Here is a 23,980-nt window from a genome sequence, read left to right on the forward strand (position 1 = left end):
TTAGCAGGGGAGGCACCTCCTGCCGCAGTAGCGGCTGCCAAAGCCGGAGAGGCCAAAGCCCCCGGAGGAGATGGGCACTCCCTCAGAGCTGAGGATGCTGCCAACAGCAGCAGAGGTGGAGGATCCCACGGCGGTGTTCTGTGGGAAGGAGCTGAGGATGGGGCCGGGCAGGGTCACCACCACGGGGGAGGGCTGGATGACGACGGTGGAGTCCTGGCACTGCCTGACACAGGGCTCATTGCAGCTGTTGGCCAGCGGGGTCGGGCCGCAGGGCTGGCAGGGCAGGCACTGGTTGTAGCAGGACATGTCGTGGGTCCGGAGGTGCACCTGGGGGAAAGGGCAGGGGGAAACAGAGCAGGGGAGATGGGTGAGGAGCAGCCTGTCACCCCACCACGAGGGAGACAAGCCACGAGCTGGAGGCAAGAGCCCATAGCTCACCTCAGCCAAACCCCAGCCTCTCTCCATGCCACACTTTCAGCCCCCTTCCCTCTCCCATGATTAAGTAGCCCCACAACCCAGCATGAGATAGGATGTGTGCTGAGAAATCCTGGAGGAGGATGCGGAGTAGGAGTTAGGCCTTCGTACTCACCTTTTTCCCAAGGAGATGGAGGCGAGAGGAGTGGATGAGAGAGAGAGGAGAAGGGCCCACTTTTATACTGCTCCTGCACCGCCCCAGGCCCACAGTCACTGCACGCGGGCAGTAATTTTCCAACAGACTCACCTCCAAAGCAAAATATCCTACCTAATGGCACAGGTGGTGTTTTTGTTTCCGTCAACGCTGCCATTTCGCTTCCTCATTTCTGACTTGCTTGGTCTGCCATGCAGGCTCCTTTCATGTGCCGGCAGGAGACTCCCAAGGATATCCCGGGCAGGGCTGCGTCAATTTGGGCAGAAGATGCCTCCCACGTGCTGGAGGGGTCCTGTGCAGGCAGGGGATCTTGGCTTGGGGCAGTGAAGTGCGATTGATTGCAACTCCCTTTGCAGGAAGAGGCCCGGCTCTGCCTGCCGCTGCACACGTCAGCAGAGCACCCAAAGGCTGCTCTTTCTAAGGACGTGCCACGTGCTTCTCTCTCCTCCCTCTCTCTCAGCTCGCTCCAGCGGTCACTAGCTGTGGCATCTCCAGGCAGCCAGGCCGTGCCAAAGGTTTCGGCTGTCTTCCTCTCGATGCCCTTTGCTCTGGGGAGGACATTTGCCAGGCTGTCTGCGTATGCGGGGTTGGTGTTAGCAAAATCAAAGCCCGCCTGGCGTTGAATCAGGCAAAGCACGTGGAGGGCAACAAGAAAGTCTTCTTCCAGGTAGGTCAGCAGCATACTTAGTATAAGCACTGCTTAGCAACGACGGAGACACCAGTGCGTTATCACCATTATCGGTCATCCCAAATCCAAACCACAGCACTATACCAGCTGCCGGGAAGAAAATTAACTTTATTCCAGCCGAAACCAGGACACAATCCTGAGAGACCAACTAACGAAATACGGGCTGGGGAAGAGGGCAGTGCAGGGGATTGAAATCTGGCATGGCTGCTGGACTGCAAGGGTTGTGATGAGCAGCACCAAGTCCAGCTGGCAGACACTCACTCCTGGTGCACTGCAGGGGCCCAGCCTGGGGCCAATAACGTTTAAGCCCCTTTCTGCAAAGTCCTGCAGTGGGGGAGGAAGAACCTCCTGCACTACTACAGGCTGGGGCCGATGGGCTGCCAAACAGCTTTGCAGCGGAGGACGTGGGTCCCGCTGGACACCGTGAGGCAGGCCTGCACCCTTGCAGAAATGGCATTTGAAAGCATCCTGGGCTGCATTAGGAAGGGGTTTGCCATCAGGTCACGGAAGGTGATCCCTCTTCTCTGCTCAACAGTGCTGAGACCACAACTGCCGCAAAGAGCGTCGAGTTTGTGGCTCCCCGGTGTGAGAGATGCACGGTGTCGTGGTTCAAGCTCAGTCGGTATCAAAGCAGCACGAAGCCGCTCGCTCACTCCGCCCGTGCCGTGGCCCCGGTGGGATGAGGAGAAAATATAAAGAAAAGCTCGTGGGTCGAGACAAGGAGAGGGAGGGATCACTCGCCGCTTACGGTCACGGGCAAAAGACAGGCTCAACTTGGGGAAGAAACAACATCAATTTCACTTACTACAAATCAAACCAAAACAAGCATACTGAGAAGTAAACCCAAACCTTAGAACGTCTTCCCCCCACCCCTCCCTCCTTCCCGGCTCAACTCCGCTCCCGGTTTTCTCTACGTCCTATCCCCGCGGCACAGGGGGACGGGGAATGGGCGTTGCAGTCAGTTTGCCACACATATGTCTCTGCCGGTCATTCCTCTGCGGGGGGAGGACTCCTCACACTCTTCCCCTGCTCCAGCGTGGGGTCCCTCCCACGGGAGAGAGTACTTCGCAAACTTCTCCAGTTGAGTCTAACACGGGCTGCAGTCCTTCACGAACTTCTCGGGCATGGGTCATTTCCGCGGACTGATCTTCAGTCACAGGCTGCTGCAGCGTGGGCTTTCCCATGGAGTCACGGCCATGTTCGGGGGCATCCAACTGCTCCAGCATTGGGATCTCCACGGGCTGCAAGTGGGCATCTGCTTCCCCACTCACCTCCACGTGCTGCAGGGGGACAGCCTGCTGTCTTACCATGGGCCGCAGGGCTGTCACCTCCTCCCCCTCCTTTTTCACTGACCTTGGTATCTGCACAGGGGTTTCTCTCACATTCCAATCTCCTCCCCCACTGTAGGTTCCCCTTCTTAAATATGTTATCCCAGAGGCGCTACCACCATCACTGATTGGGTCGGCCTTGGTCAGAGGCGGGGCCACCTTGGGGCTGGGGAATCATCTAGGAGCTTCTCATGGGAGCCAACCCTGCAGCCCCTCCCCCGCTACTAAAACCCTCCACACAAACCCAAACTACACGCCATACTTGCACGAGTCCGGCAAAGGGTCACGGAGCCCACGAAGCAACTGGAGCCCCTGAGGCAGGAGGGGCTGTGAGAGGTGGGGTTGTTCAGCCTGGAGGAGCGAAGGCCCCGCGGCACGCCTCTTAGCAATGCGTAAAGGAGCTGATGGGAGGGAGTCAAGAACATAGAGTCAGACTGTCCTGAGTCCTATGCGGTGAAGGGGCAAGAGGTGATAGGCACATATTGAACTATGGGAAATCCCACAAAAACATAAGAAAAGACTTTGTTAGTGTGAGGGTGGTCACGTACTGGATGGGGTTGCCACGGACACGTTGTGGTTTCTCCATCCTTGTAGGTATGCAGAGCTTGACAGGACTTGGCCCTGAGCATCCTCCAAAGGCTGACCGTGCTTTGAGCAGGGGCGGTTGGACTAGACGATCTCCAGAGGTCCCTTCCAACCTCAGCGATCCTGCGATTCTGTCATGGGCAAAAGACGGGTGCTGCACAGCTGCCCCACAGAGGGAAGAACTGGTTGGGAACATTGGAATCAAGGGCAGGCGTGGTTGTCACACCTGAGAAGCAGTGGAGTTCACGACCTGATGGCAGGGAGGAAAGCGAGGAGCAGAGTACGGCCCCTGGACTTCAGGCACGCTGACTTTGGCCTAGCCAGGCAGCTGGTAGGTCGGATGCCGCGGAGGCAGCTGTGAAGCACAAAAGAGCTCAGAAGAGCTGGCAGTGCCTTAGGCACCTCATGGTCCAAGCGCAAGAATGCTCCAGCCCAGTGCACAGGAAAACAAACAGATGTCTCGGCAGACCAGCTCTGGCTAAGGGGGGTACTCAAGGCAGAGCACCATCGTCAAAAGGCAGCGTCCTGAGTTGTAAGGAGGGACGAGCTGCAAAGGAGGAATTTGGAAATAACTCCTAGGCATGTTGGGATGCTATTAGGAAAGTCAAAGCTCAGCGTGCCTTGAGCCTTGCAAGGGACGTGAAGAGCAACAGGCAGCAAGCATCAAGAGCAAGATCAACACCTGCAAGAGTAGCCACAGAGTGACGGAGGAAGAAGCGGGCCCACTTCTGACTGGGGCGGCTGATTTCCTGAAGAGTGGACAGAGAGCAGTCTGGGGGGAGCCCAGGCCTTCTCTCTGTCACTCGTTATGTACAAGTTCTCCCGGGCCAATGTGCCCTCTGAAAGAGTTGAAGGAAGGAGGCAGGGCCCTCCCAGCAGTGGGTGGGCTTCAAATCAAGGACCGCCTGAGAAAAGGCAACCCATAGAAGCCAGGTGACGTGCTCCAGGGCAGCAGTGCTGTCAGGGGAGAGGTAGACCAGCTGGAGGGCTGGGCCGCAGGAGCCTCATTGCCCTCAGGAAGGTCAGATGGCAAGTCCTGCACCGGGAAGGGAAGAACCTCTTGCTTAAGTGCAGACGGGGGACTGAACTATGCTACTTTAGAGCCCTTGAACCTCCTCTGGGCAGATCTGCCGGCGGGGGCAGGGTCAGCCTTGGGGAGAGGCATGGAGGGTGGACGGACAGGCCTCATCTTCCTGGCCAAAGAGACTGGGCTGTGGCGAGAAGCTCTCCGGAATGCTCCGTGGAGGGAAAGAAAGGGTTGCCAAAAACATGTCCACAGCAGCTGGGACTCTTCCCTGGGTCCCCGGCAATATGTCCTCTCATGGCATTAGTGCTTCAGCATGCCTTGCTTCCCATGCCCCACAGGCCTCCTCAGCTTGCAGCACAACCCAGCACCGCTGGAGATGTAGGGAAACTTCCCCCAGTTCCCCAACGAGCGAGGGCTGGCAGGACCCCGCAGTGCTATGCACCTGGGGATGCTGAGGGAGGGGATGTGCTCAGAAGGGCCCTGGGTGCAAAACCAGCTCTCAGACTACATCAAGGAGGTGATGCACTTCCCTGCCCTGCAGCCACGGAGGCAGCTGGGACGCGCCGCAGGAGGGCAAGGGAATGCCTTCACTAGCCAAGCTGCCTGGGATAGACTCTCCCTACCCATGGCGAGTCACGCTCTAATTTTGGGTTGACCGTGTGTCAGCCTCTTGGCGTGAGGCCAAGCTGGGAGCGCGTGCTGTCTGCGGGCCATGTCCCATGCAGGGCTGAATTCCCCTGCAGGCAGGGCGGTTCCATCCCTGCCCCTGGAAAACCATGTCCGAGCACTGGGCTTGTGCCCAAGTACACAGCTCCAGGGAGACGCTGGAGGGCCATTGCCCTCAGCATGACCTTCTTGCCAGCACTCCCACAGCTCGGGGGTGGTCGCAGTATGGTCAGTGTGTTTTGGAAAAGTGGCCAGGCCTGTGTCTCCTGCAGGTCAGTTTCTAAAGCGTGCGACCAAAGTGCATGGTGGAGAGTGGGAGGAACAAGGCGCTGTCCTGAGCCCCAACACACCCATTTGTTTGTGAGGACGGACCCGACTCCACAGGGCTTGTTGAGGAATCGGGTGGTGCGGGAGGGCAAAGTTTTCCTTCCGCAAGCCTGCTGACAGCGCTGGGGGGGTGAGCCCCAGAGGCTGCCATGAGAGGGGACGACTTTGCCAAACAAACTGTCAAATGTCTCCCCAGAAGGAGAAGCTTTCCTTGGGTGAAGGCACTTGAAAACAGTAGGGTAGCCCACCTGCCAGTTGGGTCAATGACCAGTGGCTGCTGGAGCGAGCGTGGAGGCAGTCAGGGTGGGAGAAGGGTGCGGCATGTCCTCAGTCACAGGAGCCTTTGGGCACCCAGAGGAGGACTGCATTGGCGGGAGGATATGCACACATGCAAGGAGGGTTGTAAACAAGGTCACCAGATTTCCCCAGACCGATGTCCCCTATCGGCATGGACCCTTCCAGCACACGGGGGCACATCTCCTGCCTGTACTGCTGTGTTCCTGCCCAGGAGATCCTTGGGCCTCTCATCCTGGTATTTGACAGGAACCTCTGTGGCCTCATGGGTGTGTCAGAAATGAGGAAGCGAAATGGCAGCGTTGACGGAAAGCAAAACACAACCTGTGCCATTAGGTAGGGTATTTTGCTTTGGAGGTGAATCTGTTGGAAAATTACTGCCCGTGCGCAGTGACTGTGAGCCTGGGGCGGTGCAGGAGCAGTATAAAAGTGGGCCCTTCTCCTCTCTCTCTCATCCGCTCCTGTCGCCTCCATCTCCTTGGGAACAAGGTGAGTCTGGAGCCCTTTCTCCTCCTACTCGGCCTCCTCCTCTGTCATTTCTCAGCACATACCTGCCTCTTTGTGCCGTGCTGGGTCTTAGAGCTGCTTGCCATGGGAGAGGGAAGGGGGTAGAAGTTACGGCATGGAGAGTGGTTGGGTCTTGGCTGGGGTGTCCATTGAGCCATGGGCTAGGCGGGGACCTCCCTGGGCTTAGTCGCTCCTGGCAGGGCTCTTCTGGGATGAGGAGAAGGAGCAACCTGTGAACATCTCTACAGCACCTCTGTCTCTCGCCTCCAGTGTGTGATTTGGCTCCCTTGCGGTGGGGTGACAGGCTGCTCCTCACCCATCTCCCCTGCTCTGCTTCCCCCTGCCCTTTCCCCCAGGTGCACCTCCGGACCTACGACATGTCCTGCTACAACCAGTGCCTGCCCTGCCAGCCCTGCGGCCCGACCCCGCTGGCCAACAGCTGCAATGAGCCCTGTGTCAGGCAGTGCCAGGACTCCACCGTCGTCATCCAGCCCTCCCCCGTGGTGGTGACCCTGCCCGGCCCCATCCTCAGCTCCTTCCCACAGAACACCGCCGTGGGATCCTCCACCTCCGCTGCTGTTGGCAGCATCCTCAGCTCTGAGGGAGTGCCCATCTCCTCCGGGGGCTTTGGCCTCTCCGGCTTTGGCAGCCGCTACTGCGGCAGGAGGTGCCTCCCCTGCTAAAGCTGCTGGCGATGGCCCTGGGCAAGGCCACCAGGGACCCAGGAGACGGTACTGCACTGGGGACAGAGCATCGGCTCGTTGCTTTCAGACAGGCTGAGCAACCCCAGCAGCCCTTGCAAAAGGACGGGGCCAGCCTCAGCTCTGAGGAAGCACAGCCCTTGCCTGCCTTTCCCCTCTTGCACTGCCTCCTTTCCCTCCCGTCTCCGTGTTCTCTTGTGCTCCCCTGGGCTGTGAGCACCACAAAGCCAGCCTAGGGAAGACCTGCTGACCCTGCACCCTCTGTGGGGCAGGCAGATGGACACTTGGCAGCATCTCCGGCACAACCATGGGGCACAGATTCTTTTCTGCCCCTGGTGCTCCCTGCACTGGGTCTTTGACTCAGAACAACCCCATCTCCCTCTTTTGACTCATTAAAGTTCTGCTGCATCCCAGCCCATGCCTCTGTGTCATCTTTTCCCCTGGAAAATCTCTCCCAAGATGCCCAGGGAGAGAGTTGTTCCTCGGGGATGCTTCTGGGAAGGTGTTCTTGAGGATGGTTGTGCAGTGACACAGGCTTGCATTGAGTATGCATAGTTATGCACGGGTTCACCCTCCCCTGCCTTTGGGAATGGTGAAGGCTCCCCATGTGCCTAATGCACCCCAAGCTTCCCCAGGGCAATGCTCTCCTCACCATTGCTGCTTCAGTGTTCACAGAGGGAAGGACCATGCAGAGCCGGTTAAAAATCTTTCTTGTGGTGGGTTAACATTGTCTTGCCCGCAGATTGGTGAGGGTACAGTTTTATTGTATTGATCACATCCATGGTGATGTGACAACATCCACCCTGCCTTTTTACTCCCAAGAACTGCATCTCCTGTGCAGGTCCTTTGACCTTGCTTTTTTTTATGCCCAATCCACCTTTCAGAAGAATTGGAATTGTTCTTTTCCCCTTCTCAAACACTTCTCCTTTATTGCCCCCCATGATGGGGCAACTAAACTGACAGCCTTCTTACACAGCTCCTCCTTAGCAGCTGTCTTGCCCCTCAGTTTGCATACACAGGCTTCCAGCTTAAAGGTGGACTCACCATCCCATTTCCTCAGTCCTCTCCCAGTCATGCAGGAGGACCCAGAGAGGGCCACACAGCATGGTCTTGGGGGTCCCTTTCCCACTGACCATGGTGGGAGAGACCTGGCTCCATGGGGCACCCCTCAAAGCTGAGGTGCTGGCCTGTGGGGACAGGAAGGGAGAGAGATTTTCTTCAAAATTTCAGAGGCAGGAAGATGCTCTCTCCACAGTTGCTGTATCAAGATCTGGGCAATATGTTGCTGCCAAGCTGTTAGAATGTGACACTGGTGCATTCTGGACAAACTTTCTCACATGGCCCGTATACACAGGGCATTATCTAGACATTTGGAGACCCTGTTGTCATCGAGGTCACCATAGATGAATTCCAGCACCACTAATTCTCTCAGGTACTCGATGCCTTCCTAAACAGCAGTCGACCTTCCTTGCTAAATCACAAGATCTTCCTTGATGTCCTGGTTTCAGCTGGGATAGAGTTAATTGTCTTCCTAGTAGCTAGTATAGTGCTGTGGTTTGGGTTCAGTATGAGACAAATGTTGATAACACACTGATGTTTTCAGTTGTTGCTAAGTAATGTTTAGACTAACTCAAGGATTTTTCAGCTTCTCAGGCCCAGCCAGCAAGAAGGCTGGAGGGGCACAAGACGTTGGGAGGGGACACAGCCAGGACAGCTGATCCAAACTGGCTAACAGGGTATTCCATACCATGGGACGTCACGTCTAGTATATAAACTGGCAGTAGTGGGGCTAGGGGGATCTCCGCTCGGAAATTAACTGGGCGTCAGTTGGTGGGTGGTGAGCAATTGCATTGTGCATCACTTGTAGATTCCAACCCTTTTTTTATTATTATTATTATTATTATTATTATTATTATTGGCACTGTTATTATTATCATTATTAGTTTCTTCCTTTCTGTCCTCTTAAACTGTTCTTATCTCAACCCATGAGTTTTACTTTTTTTCTTTCTGATTCTCTCCCCATCCCACTGCGGGGAGTAGGGAGTAGGCAAATGGTTGCATGGTGCTTGTTTGCTGGCTGGGGTTAAACCACGACGCTTGAACAGATATCTTGCCCTCACACTGGACAGGAGACACCTCCAGAGACTGCAATTCATTGCCTCTTTTCCAATTCCACTGTCAACTCCCCAGTCCCTAGCGAGGTATCTCATCTGCTGAGCTTCCTTACCTTCCAATTCCTGACTGTTGGCCCCACTCTCCCAGCTTTGGAGTTGCCAGGCAGTAATCCACTCACCTGGCAGGTGCCTGTAATCTTTACACATCTCTCAAAGTTCTCTTGAGGTCGGGGATGAGGTACTTTCCATCTCTTGAGTGACTGAGTGATTTCTCTCACATCTTCCTCCATTTCTTTGCTGAAGGACTGGCTTCCCAGTCAGACTCTGCCTCCTCCCCACTCCCTTACTAATCAATGATATGGACCCATTCACCTCCTTGTCCACTATTTCTTTTTCACTACTGGAGCGATTACTGTAGGTGGTGTTTGTGTCTCTATATCTGGTGTTCTCAGATGTGTTTTGGGTCTCTGCCTCAACTACCACGTTCTTACATGTAGTTTGGATCCCTGGCTGAATCGTGACATTTGCAGAGGTAGTTTGGGTCCCTGTCTTAACCACTGTCCTCTGATAATACTGAATCGTGGCTCGATAGGCACAGGTCAAGCTCCAATACAGTGCTAAAAGCTGCCCCCCAGGGACCGGCCATGGCAGGGCGTGTTTCACTGTTGCCTCACCCAAAAGTTGTCTCTTCTTTTGCCAGCATGACACCAGATGCCACAAAAGCCATAGTAGGCCAACAGGTTAATTAGTAGTATTAAACACCTCACGTAAGGGTGGACAAGGACCTCGGGAGCCTGCACAACAAAACAACCCACATCAGTCCCAGATGGGAAGAGGGAGGTGTATTCCCTCATCCTCTCCACAAGACAGCTCTCCCAGCACAGTAAGGGCATGAATGCCAGGGCAAACCACATGGCCTTTGGTTCTATTAACAAGTTCCCAAGCTCAGCCAAATAAAGAGATAAGTAGTGCAGCAAGCAAACTCCCTGACCTGCACAGAGGCCAGACAATTAGTAACTACTACAGCTATAGCATGCTCAGTTCAAAACTGCCATTGTCTTGAGCCCCATGTTAAGCACCAACAAGACCGTGGTGACTTGATATTGTCTGGCCACCAGCTGCCCACCAAGGTGTTCTACCACTCTCCTTCCTCATCAAGAAAGGGCGGGCAAAATAAGATGAAAAAAAACCGGAGTTGAGATATGGGTAGTTTAATGAAGAAAAGCAAAGCGTGCAAAAAGATTTAGTCTCTACTTCCCATCAGCAGGTGATGTCCAGGCACTCCTGGGAAGCAGAGTTACAGTACGCTTAGCAGTTGCTGGAAAGACAAACAACTTAATAATGAATGCCTCCCTGCTGCCCCCGCCCCCGACCCCACCCCCACCCCGCTTTCTCCTTTCTCTTAGTGTTTATTGCTGCATATGATGTCATAGGGTGTGGACTATCCCTTTGTTCAGTCTTGGTCAGCTGTCCTGGCTATGTCTCCTCCCAACCTCTTGCCCACCCGCAGCCTACTGGCCTTTTGGAGAAGGAGTTGGAGAGAAAGGGTTGCTGCTGTGCAAACACTGACCAGCAAAAAGAACACATTTACGTGTTATCAACACCATTTTAGCTACAACTACCAAGAACCAGTAGGACGGCTAATATGGTGAAAATTAAACTCCATCCCAAGTAGAACCTATATAATGCTGTTACCAATCACTGCCCATTCACCCCCAACAACCCCTTCCCAGAAACAACAATAAGCCACATCTCTCTCCCTGGGCATCATGGGAGAGTGTCTATAGGGGAAAGGATGACAACGAGACATGGGATGGGATGCAGCAGAACTTTAATGAGTCAAAAGAGAGAGATGGGGTTGTTCTGAGTCAAAGACCCAGTGCAGGGAGCACCAGGGGCAGAAAAGAATCTGTGCCCCATGGTTGTGCCGGAGATGCTGCCAAGTGTCCATCTGCCTGCCCCACAGAGGGTGCAGGGTCAGCAGGTCTTCCCTAGGCTGGCTTTGTGGTGCTCACAGCCCAGGGGAGCACAAGAGAACACGGAGACGGGAGGGAAAGGAGACAGCGCAAGAGGGGAAAGGCAGGCAAGGGCTGTGCTTCCTCAGAGCTGAGGCTGGCCCCATCCTTTTGCAAGGGCTGCTGGGGTTGCTCAGCCTGTCTGAAAGCAACGAGCCGATGCTCCGTCCCCAGTGCAGTACCATCTCCTGGGTCCCTGGTGGCCTTGCCCAGGGCCATCGCCAGCAGCTTTAGCAGGGGAGGCACCTCCTGCCGCAGTAGCGGCTGCCAAAGCCGGAGAGGCCAAAGCCCCCGGAGGAGATGGGCACTCCCTCAGAGCTGAGGATGCTGCCAACGGCAGCGGAGGTGGAGGATCCCACGGCGGTGTTCTGTGGGAAGGAGCTGAGGATGGGGCCGGGCAGGGTCACCACCACGGGGGAGGGCTGGATGACGACGGTGGAGTCCTGGCACTGCCTGACACAGGGCTCATTGCAGCTGTTGGCCAGCGGGGTCGGGCCGCAGGGCTGGCATGGCAGGCACTGGTTGTAGCAGGACATGTCGTGGGTCCGGAGGTGCACCTGGGGGAAAGGGCAGGGGGAAACAGAGCAGGGGAGATGGGTGAGGAGCAGCCTGTCACCCCACCACGAGGGAGACAAGCCACGAGCTGGAGGCAAGAGCCCATAGCTCACCTCAGCCAAACCCCAGCCTCTCTCCATGCCACACTTTCAGCCCCCTTCCCTCTCCCATGATTAAGTAGCCCCACGACCCAGCATGAGATAGGATGTGTGCTGAGAAATCCTGGAGGAGGATGCGGAGTTGGAATTAGGCCTTCGTACTCACCTTTTTCCCAAGGAGATGGAGGCGAGAGGAGTGGATGAGAGAGAGAGGAGAAGGGCCCACTTTTATACTGCTCCTGCACCGCCCCAGGCCCACAGTCACTGCACGCGGGCAGTAATTTTCCAACAGACTCACCTCCAAAGCAAAATATCCTACCTAATGGCACAGGTGGTGTTTTTGTTTCCGTCAACGCTGCCATTTCGCTTCCTCATTTCTGACTTGCTTGGTCTGCCATGCAGGCTCCTTTCATGTGCCGGCAGGAGACTCCCAAGGATATCCCGGGCAGGGCTGCGTCAATTTGGGCAGAAGATGCCTCCCACGTGCTGGAGGGGTCCTGTGCAGGCAGGGGATCTTGGCTTGGGGCAGTGAAGTGCGATTGATTGCAACTCCCTTTGCAGGAAGAGGCCCGGCTCTGCCTGCTGCTGCACACGTCAGCAGAGCACCCAAAGGCTGCTCTTTCTAAGGACATGCCACGTGCTTCTCTCTCCTCCCTCTCTCTCAGCTCGCTCCAGCGGTCACTAGCTGTGGCATCTCCAGGCAGCCAGGCCGTGCCAAAGGTTTCGGCTGTCTTCCTCTCGATGCCCTTTGCTCTGGGGAGGACATTTGCCAGGCTGTCTGCGTATGCGGGGTTGGTGTTAGCAAAATCAAAGCCCGCCTGGCGTTGAATCAGGCAAAGCACGTGGAGGGCAACAAGAAAGTCTTCTTCCAGGTAGGTCAGCAGCATACTTAGTATAAGCACTGCTTAGCAACGACGGAGACACCAGTGCGTTATCACCATTATCGGTCATCCCAAATCCAAACCACAACACTATACCAGCTGCCGGGAAGAAAATTAACTTTATTCCAGCCGAAACCAGGACACAATCCTGAGAGACCAACTAACGAAATACGGGCTGGGGAAGAGGGCAGTGCAGGGGATTGAAATCTGGCATGGCTGCTGGACTGCAAGGGTTGTGATGAGCAGCACCAAGTCCAGCTGGCAGACACTCACTCCTGGTGCACTGCAGGGGCCCAGCCTGGGGCCAATAACGTTTAAGCCCCTTTCTGCAAAGTCCTGCAGTGGGGGAGGAAGAACCTCCTGCACTACTACAGGCTGGGGCCGATGGGCTGCCAAACAGCTTTGCAGCGGAGGACGTGGGTCCCGCTGGACACCGTGAGGCAGGCCTGCACCCTTGCAGAAATGGCATTTGAAAGCATCCTGGGCTGCATTAGGAAGGGGTTTGCCATCAGGTCACGGAAGGTGATCCCTCTTCTCTGCTCAACAGTGCTGAGACCACAACTGCCGCAAAGAGCGTCGAGTTTGTGGTTCCCCGGTGTGAGAGATGCACGGTGTCGTGGTTCAAGCTCAGTCGGTATCAAAGCAGCACGAAGCCGCTCGCTCACTCCGCCCGTGCCGTGGCCCCGGTGGGATGAGGAGAAAATATAAAGAAAAGCTCGTGGGTCGAGACAAGGAGAGGGAGGGATCACTCGCCGCTTACGGTCACGGGCAAAAGACAGGCTCAACTTGGGGAAGAAACAACATCAATTTCACTTACTACAAATCAAACCAAAACAAGCATACTGAGAAGTAAACCCAAACCTTAGAACATCTTCCCCCCACCCCTCCCTCCTTCCCGGCTCAACTCCACTCCCGGTTTTCTCTACGTCCACCCCCGCAGCACAGGGGGACGGGGAATGGGCGTTGCAGTCAGTTTGCCACACATATGTCTCTGCCGGTCCTTCCTCTGCGGGGGGAGGACTCCTCACACTCTTCCCCTGCTCCAGCGTGGGGTCCCTCCCACAGGAGAGAGTGCTTCGCAAACTTCTCCAGTTGAGTCTAACACGGGCTGCAGTCCTTCACGAACTTCTCGGGCATGGGTCGTTTCTTCAGTCACAGGCTGCTGCAGCGTGGGCTTTCCCATGGAGTCACGGCCATCTTCGGGGGCATCCAACTGCTCCAGCATTGGGATCTCCACGGGCTGCAAGTGGGCATCTGCTTCCCCACTCACCTCCACGGGCTGCAGGGGGACAGCCTGCTGTCTCACCATGGGCCGCAGGGCCGTCACCTCCTCCCCCTCCTTCTTCACTGACCTTGGTATCTGCACAGGGTTTCTCTCACATTCCAATCTCCTCCCCCACTGTTGGTTCCCCTTCTTAAATATGTTATCCCAGAGGCACTACCACCATCACTGATTGGGTCGGCCTTGGTCAGAGGTGGGTACACCTTGGAGCTGGGGAATCATCTAGGAGCTTCTCATGGGAGCCAACCCTGCAGCTCCTCGCCCGCTACTAAAACCCTCCACACAAACTCAAACTACACGCCATACTTGCACGAGTCCGGCAAAGGGTCACAGAGCCCACGAAGCAACTGGAGCCCCTGAGGCAGGAGGGGCTGTGAGAGGTGGGGTTGTTCAGCCTGGAGGAGTGAAGGCCCCGCGGCACGCCTCTTAGCAATGCATAAAGGAGCTGATGGGAGGGAGTCAAGAACATAGAGTCAGACTGTCCTGAGTCCTATGCGGTGAAGGGGCAAGAGGTGATAGGCACATATTGAACTATGGGAAATCCCACAAAAACATAAGAAAAGACTTTGTTAGTGTGAGGGTGGTCACGTACTGGATGGGGTTGCCACGGACACGTTGTGGTTTCTCCATCCTTGTAGGTATGCAGAGCTTGACAGGACTTGGCCCTGAGCATCCTCCAAAGGCTGACCGTGCTTTGAGCAGGGGCGGTTGGACTAGACGATCTCCAGAGGTCCCTTCCAACCTCAGCGATCCTGCGATTCTGTCATGGGCAAAAGACGGGTGCTGCACAGCTGCCCCACAGAGGGAAGAACTGGTTGGGAACATTGGAATCAAGGGCAGGCGTGGTTGTCACACCTGAGAAGCAGTGGAGTTCACGACCTGATGGCAGGGAGGAAAGCGAGGAGCAGAGTACGGCCCCTGGACTTCAGGCACGCTGACTTTGGCCTAGCCAGGCAGCTGGTAGGTCGGATGCCGCGGAGGCAGCTGTGAAGCACAAAAGAGCTCAGAAGAGCTGGCAGTGCCTTAGGCACCTCATGGTCCAAGCGCAAGAATGCTCCAGCCCAGTGCACAGGAAAACAAACAGATGTCTCGGCAGACCAGCTCTGGCTAAGGGGGGTACTCAAGGCAGAGCACCATCGTCAAAAGGCAGCGTCCTGAGTTGTAAGGAGGGACGAGCTGCAAAGGAGGAATTTGGAAATAACTCCTAGGCATGTTGGGATGCTGTTAGGAAAGTCAAAGCTCAGCGTGCCTTGAGCCTTGCAAGGGACGTGAAGAGCAACAGGCAGCAAGCATCAAGAGCAAGATCGACACCTGCAAGAGTAGCCACAGAGTGACGGAGGAAGAAGCGGGCCCACTTCTGACTGGGGCGGCTGATTTCCTGAAGAGTGGACAGAGAGCAGTCTGGGGGGAGCCCAGGCCTTCTCTCTGTCACTCGTTATGTACAAGTTCTCCCGGGCCAATGTGCCCTCTGAAAGAGTTGAAGGAAGGAGGCAGGGCCCTCCCAGCAGTGGGTGGGCTTCAAATCAAGGACCGCCTAAGAAAAGGCAACCCATAGAAGCCAGGTGACGTGCTCCAGGGCAGCAGTGCTGTCAGGGGAGAGGTAGACCAGCTGGAGGACTGGGCCGCAGGAGCCTCATTGCCCTCAGGAAGGTCAGATGGCAAGTCCTGCACCGGGAAGGGAAGAACCTCTTGCTTAAGTGCAGATGGGGGACTGAACTATGCTACGATCTTAGAGCCCTTGAACCTCCTCTGGGCAGATCTGCCGGCGGGGGCAGGGTCAGCCTTGGGGAGAGGCATGGAGGGTGGACGGACAGGCCTCATCTTCCTGGCCAAAGAGACTGGGCTGTGGTGAGGAGCTCTCCGGAATGCTCTGTGGAGGGAAAGAAAGGGTTGCCAAAAACATGTCCCCAGCAGCTGGGACTCTTCCCTGGGTCCCCGGCAATATGTCCTCTCATGGCATTAGTGCTTCAGCATGCCTTCCTTCCCATGCCCCACAGGCCTCCTCAGCTTGCAGCACAACCCAGCACCGCTGGAGATGTAGGGAAACTTCCCCCAGTTCCCCAACGAGCGAGGGCTGGCAGGACCCCGCAGTGCTATGCACCTGGGGATGCTGAGGGAGGGGATGTGCTCAGAAGGGCCCTGGGTGCAAAACCAGCTCTCAGACTACATCAAGGAGGTGATGCACTTCCCTGCCCTGCAGCCACGGAGGCAGCTGGGACGCGCCGCAGGAGGGCAAGGGAATGCCTTCACTAGCCAAGCTGCCTGGGATAGACTCTCCCTACCCATGGCGAGTCACGCTCTAATTTTGGGTTGGCCGTCTGTCAGCCTCTTGGCGTGAGGCCAAGCTGGGAGCGCGTGCTGTCTGCGGGCCATGTCCCATGCAGGGCTGAATTCCCCTGCAGGCAGGGCGGTTCCATCCCTGCCCCTGGAAAACCATGTCCGAGCACTGGGCGTGTGCCCAAGTACACAGCTCCAGGGAGACACTGGAGGGCCATTGCCCTCAGCATGACTTTCTTGCCAGCACTCCCACAGCTCGCGGGTGGTCGCAGGATGGTCAGTGTGTTTTGGAAAAGTGGCCAGGCCTGTGTCTCCTGCAGGTCAGTGTCCAAAGCGTGCGACCAAAGTGCATGGTGGAGAGTGGGAGGAACGAGGCGCTGTCCTGAGCCCCAACACATCCCTTTGTTTGTGAGGACGGACCCAACTCCACAGGGCTTGTTGAGGAATCGGGTGGTGCGGGAGGGCAAAGTTTTCCTTCCGCAAGCCTGCTGACAGCGCTGGGGGGGTGAGCCCCAGAGGCTGCCATGAGAGGGGACGACTTTGCCAAACAAACTGTCAAATGTCTCCCCAGAAGGAGAAGCTTTCCTTGGGTGAAGGCACTTGAAAACAGTAGGGTAGCCCACCTGCCAGTTGGGTCAATGACCAGTGGCTGCTGGAGCGAGCGTGGAGGCAGTCAGGGTGGGAGAAGGATGCGGCATGTCCTCAGTCACAGGAGCCTTTGGGCACCCAGAGGAGGACTGCATTTGCGGGAGGATATGCACGCATGCAAGGAGGTTTGTAAACAAGGTCACCAGATTTCCCCAGACCGATGTCCCCTATCGGCATGGACCCTTCCAGCACACGGGGGCACATCTCCTGCCTGTACTGCTGTGTTCCTGCCCAGGAGATCCTTGGGCCTCTCATCCTGGTATTTGACAGGAACCTCTGTGGCCTCATGGGTGTGTCAGAAATGAGGAAGCGAAATGGCAGCGTTGACGGAAAGCAAAACACAACCTGTGCCATTAGGTAGGATATTTTGCTTTGGAGGTGAATCTGTTGGAAAATTACTGCCCGTGCGCAGTGACTGTGAGCCTGGGGCGGTGCAGGAGCAGTATAAAAGTGGGCCCTTCTCCTCTCTCTCTCATCCGCTCCTGTCGCCTCCATCTCCTTGGGAACAAGGTGAGTCTGGAGCCCTTTCTCCTCCTACTCGGCCTCCTCCTCTGTCATTTCTCAGCACATACCTGCCTCTTTGTGCCGTGCTGGGTCTTAGAGCTGCTTGCCATGGGAGAGGGAAGGGGGCAGAATTTACGGCATGGAGAGTGCTTGGGTCTTGGCTGGGGTGTCTATTGAGCCATGGGCTAGGCGGGGACCTCCCTGGGCTTAGTCGCTCCTGGCAGGGCTCTTTTGGGATGAGGGGAAGGAGGAACCTGTGAACATCTCTACAGCACCTCTGGCTCTCGCCTCCAGTGTGTGATTTGGCTCCCTTGCGGTGGGGTGACAGGCTGCTCCTCACCCATCTCCCCTGCTCTGCTTCCCCCTGCCCTTTCCCCCAGGTGCACCTCCGGACCCACGACATGTCCTGCTACAACCAGTGCCTGCCCTGCCAGCCCTGCGGCCCGACCCCGCTGGCCAACAGCTGCAATGAGCCCTGTGTCAGGCAGTGCCAGGACTCCACCGTCGTCATCCAGCCCTCCCCCGTGGTGGTGACCCTGCCCGGCCCCATCCTCAGCTCCTTCCCACAGAACACCGCCGTGGGATCCTCCACCTCCGCTGCCGTTGGCAGCATCCTCAGCTCTGAGGGAGTGCCCATCTCCTCCGGGGGCTTTGGCCTCTCCGGCTTTGGCAGCCGCTACTGTGGCAGGAGGTGCCTCCCCTGCTAAAGCTGCTGGCGATGGCCCTGGGCAAGGCCACCAGGGACCCAGGAGACGGTACTGCACTGGGGACAGAGCATCGGCTCGTTGCTTTCAGACAGGCTGAGCAACCCCAGCAGCCCTTGCAAAAGGACGGGGCCAGCCTCAGCTCTGAGGAAGCACAGCCCTTGCCTGCCTTTCCCCTCTTGCGCTGTCTCCTTTCCCTCCCGTCTCCGTGTTCTCTTGTGCTCCCCTGGGCTGTGAGCACCACAAAGCCAGCCTAGGGAAGACCTGCTGACCCTGCACCCTCTGTGGGGCAGGCAGATGGACACTTGGCAGCATCTCCGGCACAACCATGGGGCACAGATTCTTTTCTGCCCCTGGTGCTCTGTCGTCTTTGACCGAGATTGACATCGTTTCCCTCTTTTGACTCATTAAAGTTCTGCTGCATCCCAGCCCATGCCTTCGTCTCATCCTTTCCTCTCCAGATGCTGTCTCAAGATGCCCAGGGAGAGAGATGTTGCTCGGGGGTGGTTCTTGGTGGGGGTTGTTGGGGATGCTTGTGCCGTGATTATCAACACAGGCTTGCACTGAAGACGCTTAGTCCTGCTCAGGTTGACCCTCTGCTTTCTGAACTTCCCTGCCTATCTGAGGCTGGATAGCATGACCTGATGCAGTCTAATGACCATAGCTACTCCAAAGCTGATTTTAGGGCTCCCAGCAAAGCATTCTCTTCTCCACGCTCAGCAAGCCCTGCACCCTCAGCCTCTCCTCCCCAGCCAAGTGCTCAGGCCCTCTCACCATCCTGGCCACCCTCCGCTGAACTCGCTCCACTTGCTCAAGGTCTTCCTTGCTTTGCAGCCCAAAACTCAACACAGCTTTCTACACGCTGTCAGGAGAGCGCTGAGCAGAGTGGGCTTGTCGCTCCCATTGATCTCCTGGCTATGCTCCTGCTCATATAGCCCAGGCTGTTGGTGGTGACAGTCCTCGGTGTGCAGGAACAGTGGTGGGAGTGGCACCCGTTTTGATGGCGTTACTGCAAGAGCACCTTCCCCTGGCCCCGCTTTTGGGCTGCTGCTTGCCAGGGGTAGAAGCACGTGTGGAGAGACAGGGCCGCTTGCTACCAAGTTTAGCTGCTGATAAGGGCTCTGGGTGGACATGTATCATCTTGCCCAGCGGTGTCCTGCAGCAGTTCAGCAGCTCCCCTTTCTCAGCTGCCAAGTCTTTCTGCAGCCTTTGCTGCTGGTCACCGCACCGCTTTGGAGAGCTCCCAGACAGCCCTTTGAGACGCTCAGCCCACACCCGCTGCCTCTCTTCCTGCCCTGAGTCTCTCCCTGCCTCCCTGTCTCCAGAAACTTTCCCAGGAAGCCCTGGGCAGAGACAGCGAAGGAGCAGGGCAAGCAGGACATGCGCTGCCTATGGGCCTGTGTGGTCTGTTGACCTCAACCAGCACTAAGCACTCACTAGCTGTTTTCTCCGTCTGCTGTCCGAGTGGGATGGGGCAAGAATTGGAAGAGAAAGACTCCAAAAAACCCTTGGGGTCAAGATCAGGACAGTTTAAGTGGGGAAGGGAAAAAAAGAGAAAAAAACCCAAGTGATGCAAAGGCAATCACCCACCACCTAGCACCAGCAGACTGATGCCCAGCCAGTCTGCGAAGGACAGCTACTTTGGAAAGACAGTCTTTCACTTTACGTGTTAATAACAACTGCGTAACCATGCCAAAAAAACCACTCCCAGAACCACCCGTGAGCAACAGCTGTCTCTTTGGGCATCTCAGAATCGTGTGCCCTTGTTCTCGTGAGGGAATTCAACTCTTCAGACATCTGCTGGAAATACAACACAGCAGAGAGTAAACAATGTAGGAGGTTCCTGGAGTGTGTGGAAGATAACTTCCTGATACAGCTTGTAGGTAAGCCAACCAGGGGAGGAGCCTTGCTAGATCTACTGTTTACAAACAGGGAAGGACTGGTGGTAGGTGTGATGGTCAGAGGCTGTCTTGGGCTTAGCGACCATGAAATGATAGAATTCTGAATTCTTGGTGAGGCAAGGAAGGGGGTTAGCAAAACCACCGCTATGGGCTTCTGGACGGCAAACTTTGGCCTCTTCAAGGCACTGGTTGATAGAGTCCCTTGGGAGATGGTCCTGAAGGGCAAAGGGGTCCAGGAGGGATGGACATTCTTTAACAAGGAAATCTTAATGGCTCAGGACCAGGCTATTCCCATGTGCTGCAAGTGGAACCGCTGAGGAAAACGACCAGTCTGGCTGAACAGGGAGGTTTTGCTAGGAGTCAAGAGAAAAAGGAGAGTTTATCATCTCTGGAAGAAAGAGCAGGCAACTTGGGAGGAGTACAGGGTTCTTGTTAGATCATACAGAGAGGAAATTAGAAAAGCAAAAGCTCAGCTAGAACTAAATCTGGCCACTATTGTATGGGACAACAAAAAAATGTTTTTACAAATAAGTTAACAGTAAAAAGAATCCCAAGGAGAATATCTATCCTTTAATGGATACAGAAGGGAACATAGCCAACAGAGATGAGGAAAAGGCTGAGGTACTTAATGCCTTCTTTGCCTCAATCTTTAACAGGGATACCAGTTATCCTCAGGGTACTCCACCCCCTGAACTGGAAGGCGAGGATGAAGAGCAGAATATACCCCCCTTAATCCAGGAGAAAATAGTTAGTAACATACTACGCCACCTGGACACTCACAAGTCTATGGGACCAGATGGGATCCATCCAAGAGCACTGAGGGAACTGGCGGAGGTCCTTGCCAAGCCACTCTCTATTATCTATCAGCAATCCTGGTCAACAGGGGAGGACTGGAGGCTTGCCAGTGTGACTCCCATTTACAAGGAGGGTCGGAGGGAGGAACCAGGGAACTACTGGCCTGTCAGCCTGACCTCAGTACCAGGGAAGATTATGGAACGGTTTGTCTTGAGAGCACTCACACGGCAAGTCCAGGACAAGCAAGGGATCAGGCCCATTCATCATGGCTTTACGAAATGCAGGTCCTGCTTGACCAACCTGATCTTCTAGGACCAGGTGACCCGCCTAGTGGATGAGGCAAAGGCTGTGGATGTTATCTACCTTGACTTTAGCAAGGCCTTTGACACTGTCTCTCATGGCATACTCCTTGAGAAGCTGGCGTCTCATGGCTTGGACAAATGTACTCTTTGCTAGGTGAAAAACTGGCTGGATGGACGAGCCCAGAGGGTTATGGTGAATGGGGTGAAATCCAGCTGACAGCAGGTCACAAGTGGTGTTCCCCAGGGCTCGGTGTTGGGCCTCATTCTGTTTAATATCTTTATCAATGATTTGGATGAGGGGATTGAGTGCACCCTCAGCAAGTTTGCAGGAGACACCAAGTTGGGAGGCAGGGTCAATCTGCTTGAGGGTAGGAAGGCTCTACAGAGAGATCTGGACAGGTTGGATCGATGGGCTGAGGCCAATTGTATGAAGTTCGACAAGTGCTGGGTCCTGCAGTTGGGTCATGGCGACCCCGTGCAGGGCTACAGGCTTGGGGAACAGTGGCTGGAAAGCTGCCCGGCAGAGAAGGACCTGGGGGTGTAGGTCAACAGCCGGCTGAATATGAGCCAGCAGTGTGCCCAGACGGCCAAGAAGGTCAATGGCATCCTGGCCTCTATCAGAAATAGTGTGGCCAGCAGGAGCAGGGAGGTGATTGTTCCCCTGTATTCGGCACTGGTGAGGCCACATCTCGAGTACTGTGTTCAGTTTTGGGTCCCTCACTACAGGAAAGACATTGAATTGCTGGAGTATGTCCAGAGAAGGGCAACCGAGTTAGTGAGGGGCCTGGAGCATAAGACTTACGAGGAGCGGCTGAGGGAGCTGGGGCTGTTTAGTCTGGAGAAGAGGAGGATGAAGGGAGACCTTATAGCTCTCTACAACTACCTGAAGGGAGGTTGTAGTGAGGTGGGTACTGGTCTCTTCTGTCAGCTGGGTGGAGATGGGATGAGAGGAAATGGCTTCAAGTTGTGGCAAGGGAGATTTACATTGGATATTAGGAAAAATTTCTTTACTGAGGGGGTTGTCAGGCATTGGAATAGGCTGCCCAGGGAAGTGGTTGAGTCACCATCCCTGGAGATATTCAAAAAGCGTGTAGACGAGGTACTCCAGAACATGGTTTGGTGGGCATGGATGATGGTTGGACTTGATGATCATGAAGGTCTTTTCAAACCTAAATGATTCTACGATTCTATGATCTCAGGACAGCATCTGCAGGGGAAAGGATGACACAGAGGCATGGACTGGGATGCAGCAGAACTTTAATGAATAAAAAGAGGTATACAAGATTGGTCTGCGTGGAGGCCTCAGTGCAGGGCACACCAGGGGCATAAAGGAGTCTGCACCCCATGGCTGCGGCGGAAATCCTTCCAGGTGTCCATCTGCCTGCCCCACAGAGGGTGCAGGGTCAGCAGGTCTTCCCTAGGCTGGCTTTGTGGTGCTCACAGCCCAGGGGAGCACAAGAGAACATGGAGACGGGAGGGAAAGGAGACAGCGCAAGAGGGGAAAGGCAGGCAAGGGCTGTGCTTCCTCAGAGCTGAGGCTGGCCCCATCCTTTTGCAAGGGCTGCTGGGGTTGCTCAGCCTGTCTGAAAGCAACAAGCCAATGCTCCGTCCCCAGTGCGGTACCATCTCCTGGGTCCCTGGTGGCCTTGCCCAGGGCCATCGCCAGCAGCTTTAGCAGGGGAGGCACCTCCTGCCACAGTAGCGGCTGCCAAAGCCAGAGAGGCCAAAGCCCCCGGAGGAGATGGGCACTCCCTCAGAGCTGAGAATGCTGCCAACGGCAGCGGAGGTGGAGGATCCCACGGCAGTGTTCTGTGGGAAGGAGCTGAGGATGGGGCCGGGCAGGGTCACCACCACAGCAGGGGGCTCGATGACAACGGTGGAGTCCTGGCACTGCCTGACACAGGGCTCATTGCAGCTGTTGGCCAGCGGGGTCGGGCCACAGGGCTGGCATGGCAGACACTGGTTGTAGCAGGACATGTCTTGGGTCCGGAGGTGCACCTTGGAGAGAGGGAAGAGTGAGGCAGAGCATGAGGGTTGGGTGAGGAGAATCCTGTCACCCCACCATGACAGAGCCAAGGCACATGCTGGTCAAAGAGCTGGAGCTTCTGTAGGGAGAACCATGGGCTTCTTCCCCTCAGACCAAAAGTGCCCTGCCAAGAGCAGCCAAGCCCAGGGAGGTCCCCACCTAGCCCATAGTTCAGGAGACACCTCAGCCAAGACCAAATGTCTGTCCATGCCACACCTTCTGCCTCCTTCCTACTTCTATGACAAGGACCTTCAAGTCCTGCTGTGGCGTGATAGAGCAGGCATCGGCTGAGGTGTCCATTGATGTAAGACCTCAGCCTGGCGAAGGATAAGAAGCTGAAAGGGCTGCAGACTCACCTGGTTCCCAAGGAGAGCAAGGCGAGAGAAGTGGATGAGAGAACAAGGCTTTGGGTTTACTTTTATACTGTTCTTGCACCACCCCATGCTCTGAGGCTGTCTCTGCACAGGCAGTAATTTTCCAAGAGACTCATCTTAAATGGAGACTACCCTTCCTAATCACACAGCTTTTAATTTGGTTTCCTTTATTGCCTTCTTTTCATTTCCTCATTTCTGAAATGCCCTTTATGCCAGAGAAGCTCCTGTCAAATGGTGGAATAAGAGGCCCAAGGACTTCCAGGGCAGGAACACAACAGAGCTGAGGACAGAACTCAAGTGCTGAAGAGGTCCCATGCAGGCAGGGGACGCCAGCTTGGGACACCTCAGTGGTCTCATTTGCAATTCTTTTTTCAGGAAGGGTCCCAGGTGCTCCAAGTGTTGCAGTCCTCAGCTGTATACCCACAGGTTCTCATGCGCAAGTACTTGCTCTGTCGTCTCTCCCTCTGTCCCAGCTCATTCTGACAGTCAGTGGTTGTCACTCCTGAGGCTGGTGGGCTGTGCTCCTGGTTTCAGCTCTGTTTCTCCTTATACTGCTTGGTTTGAGGAGAAATTTCCCCCCTTTCTTGGCCTCCTCTCCTCTCTGGTCTCTCTCTAGGTGTGCAACACAGCCTGGGACATCTAAGTGGCTGTAGCACCCAGAAGTGACAGGATTCCCACTTCCATATCTCAGGGACTGGATAAAATGTCTTTGGAATGGAATCAGCAGAGTGAGAGCCTGCCTCTTGGAGCCTC

General features: G+C 55.6%; 4 protein-coding genes and 1 pseudogene across 4 annotated transcripts; 2 read left to right on the forward strand and 3 right to left on the reverse strand.

Annotated features, from left to right (window-relative positions):
• LOC126038945 (feather keratin 1-like) lies at positions 1-662 on the reverse strand. The gene is made up of 2 exons (XM_049801403.1): positions 591-662; positions 1-309 (listed from the first exon to the last, which is right to left on the reverse strand). The coding sequence occupies exon 2, from the start codon at positions 304-306 to the stop codon at positions 1-3; it is 306 nt and encodes a 101-aa protein (XP_049657360.1). The 5' UTR covers positions 307-309; positions 591-662.
• Positions 663-5,959: 5,297 nt separating this feature from the next.
• On the forward strand, positions 5,960-6,733 carry LOC126038946 (feather keratin 1-like). Its single transcript, XM_049801404.1, has 2 exons — positions 5,960-6,031; positions 6,425-6,733. Exon 2 carries the CDS (start codon positions 6,428-6,430, stop codon positions 6,731-6,733), a length of 306 nt encoding a protein of 101 aa, XP_049657361.1. The 5' UTR covers positions 5,960-6,031; positions 6,425-6,427.
• Positions 6,734-11,110: 4,377 nt separating this feature from the next.
• Positions 11,111-11,772, reverse strand: LOC126038947 (feather keratin 1-like). Its single transcript, XM_049801406.1, has 2 exons — positions 11,701-11,772; positions 11,111-11,419 (listed from the first exon to the last, which is right to left on the reverse strand). The coding sequence occupies exon 2, from the start codon at positions 11,414-11,416 to the stop codon at positions 11,111-11,113; it is 306 nt and encodes a 101-aa protein (XP_049657363.1). The 5' UTR covers positions 11,417-11,419; positions 11,701-11,772.
• Positions 11,773-17,058: 5,286 nt separating this feature from the next.
• Positions 17,059-17,832, forward strand: LOC126038948 (feather keratin 1-like). The gene is made up of 2 exons (XM_049801407.1): positions 17,059-17,130; positions 17,524-17,832. The coding sequence occupies exon 2, from the start codon at positions 17,527-17,529 to the stop codon at positions 17,830-17,832; it is 306 nt and encodes a 101-aa protein (XP_049657364.1). The 5' UTR covers positions 17,059-17,130; positions 17,524-17,526.
• A 4,666-nt stretch (positions 17,833-22,498) lies between these two features.
• LOC126038922 (feather beta keratin-like) lies at positions 22,499-23,343 on the reverse strand (annotated as a pseudogene).
• Between the last annotated feature and the right edge of the window lie 637 nt (positions 23,344-23,980).

The sequence above is a fragment of the Accipiter gentilis genome, chromosome 5, assembly GCF_929443795.1.
Source record: "Accipiter gentilis chromosome 5, bAccGen1.1, whole genome shotgun sequence".
Taxonomy (NCBI): domain Eukaryota; kingdom Metazoa; phylum Chordata; class Aves; order Accipitriformes; family Accipitridae; genus Astur; species Astur gentilis.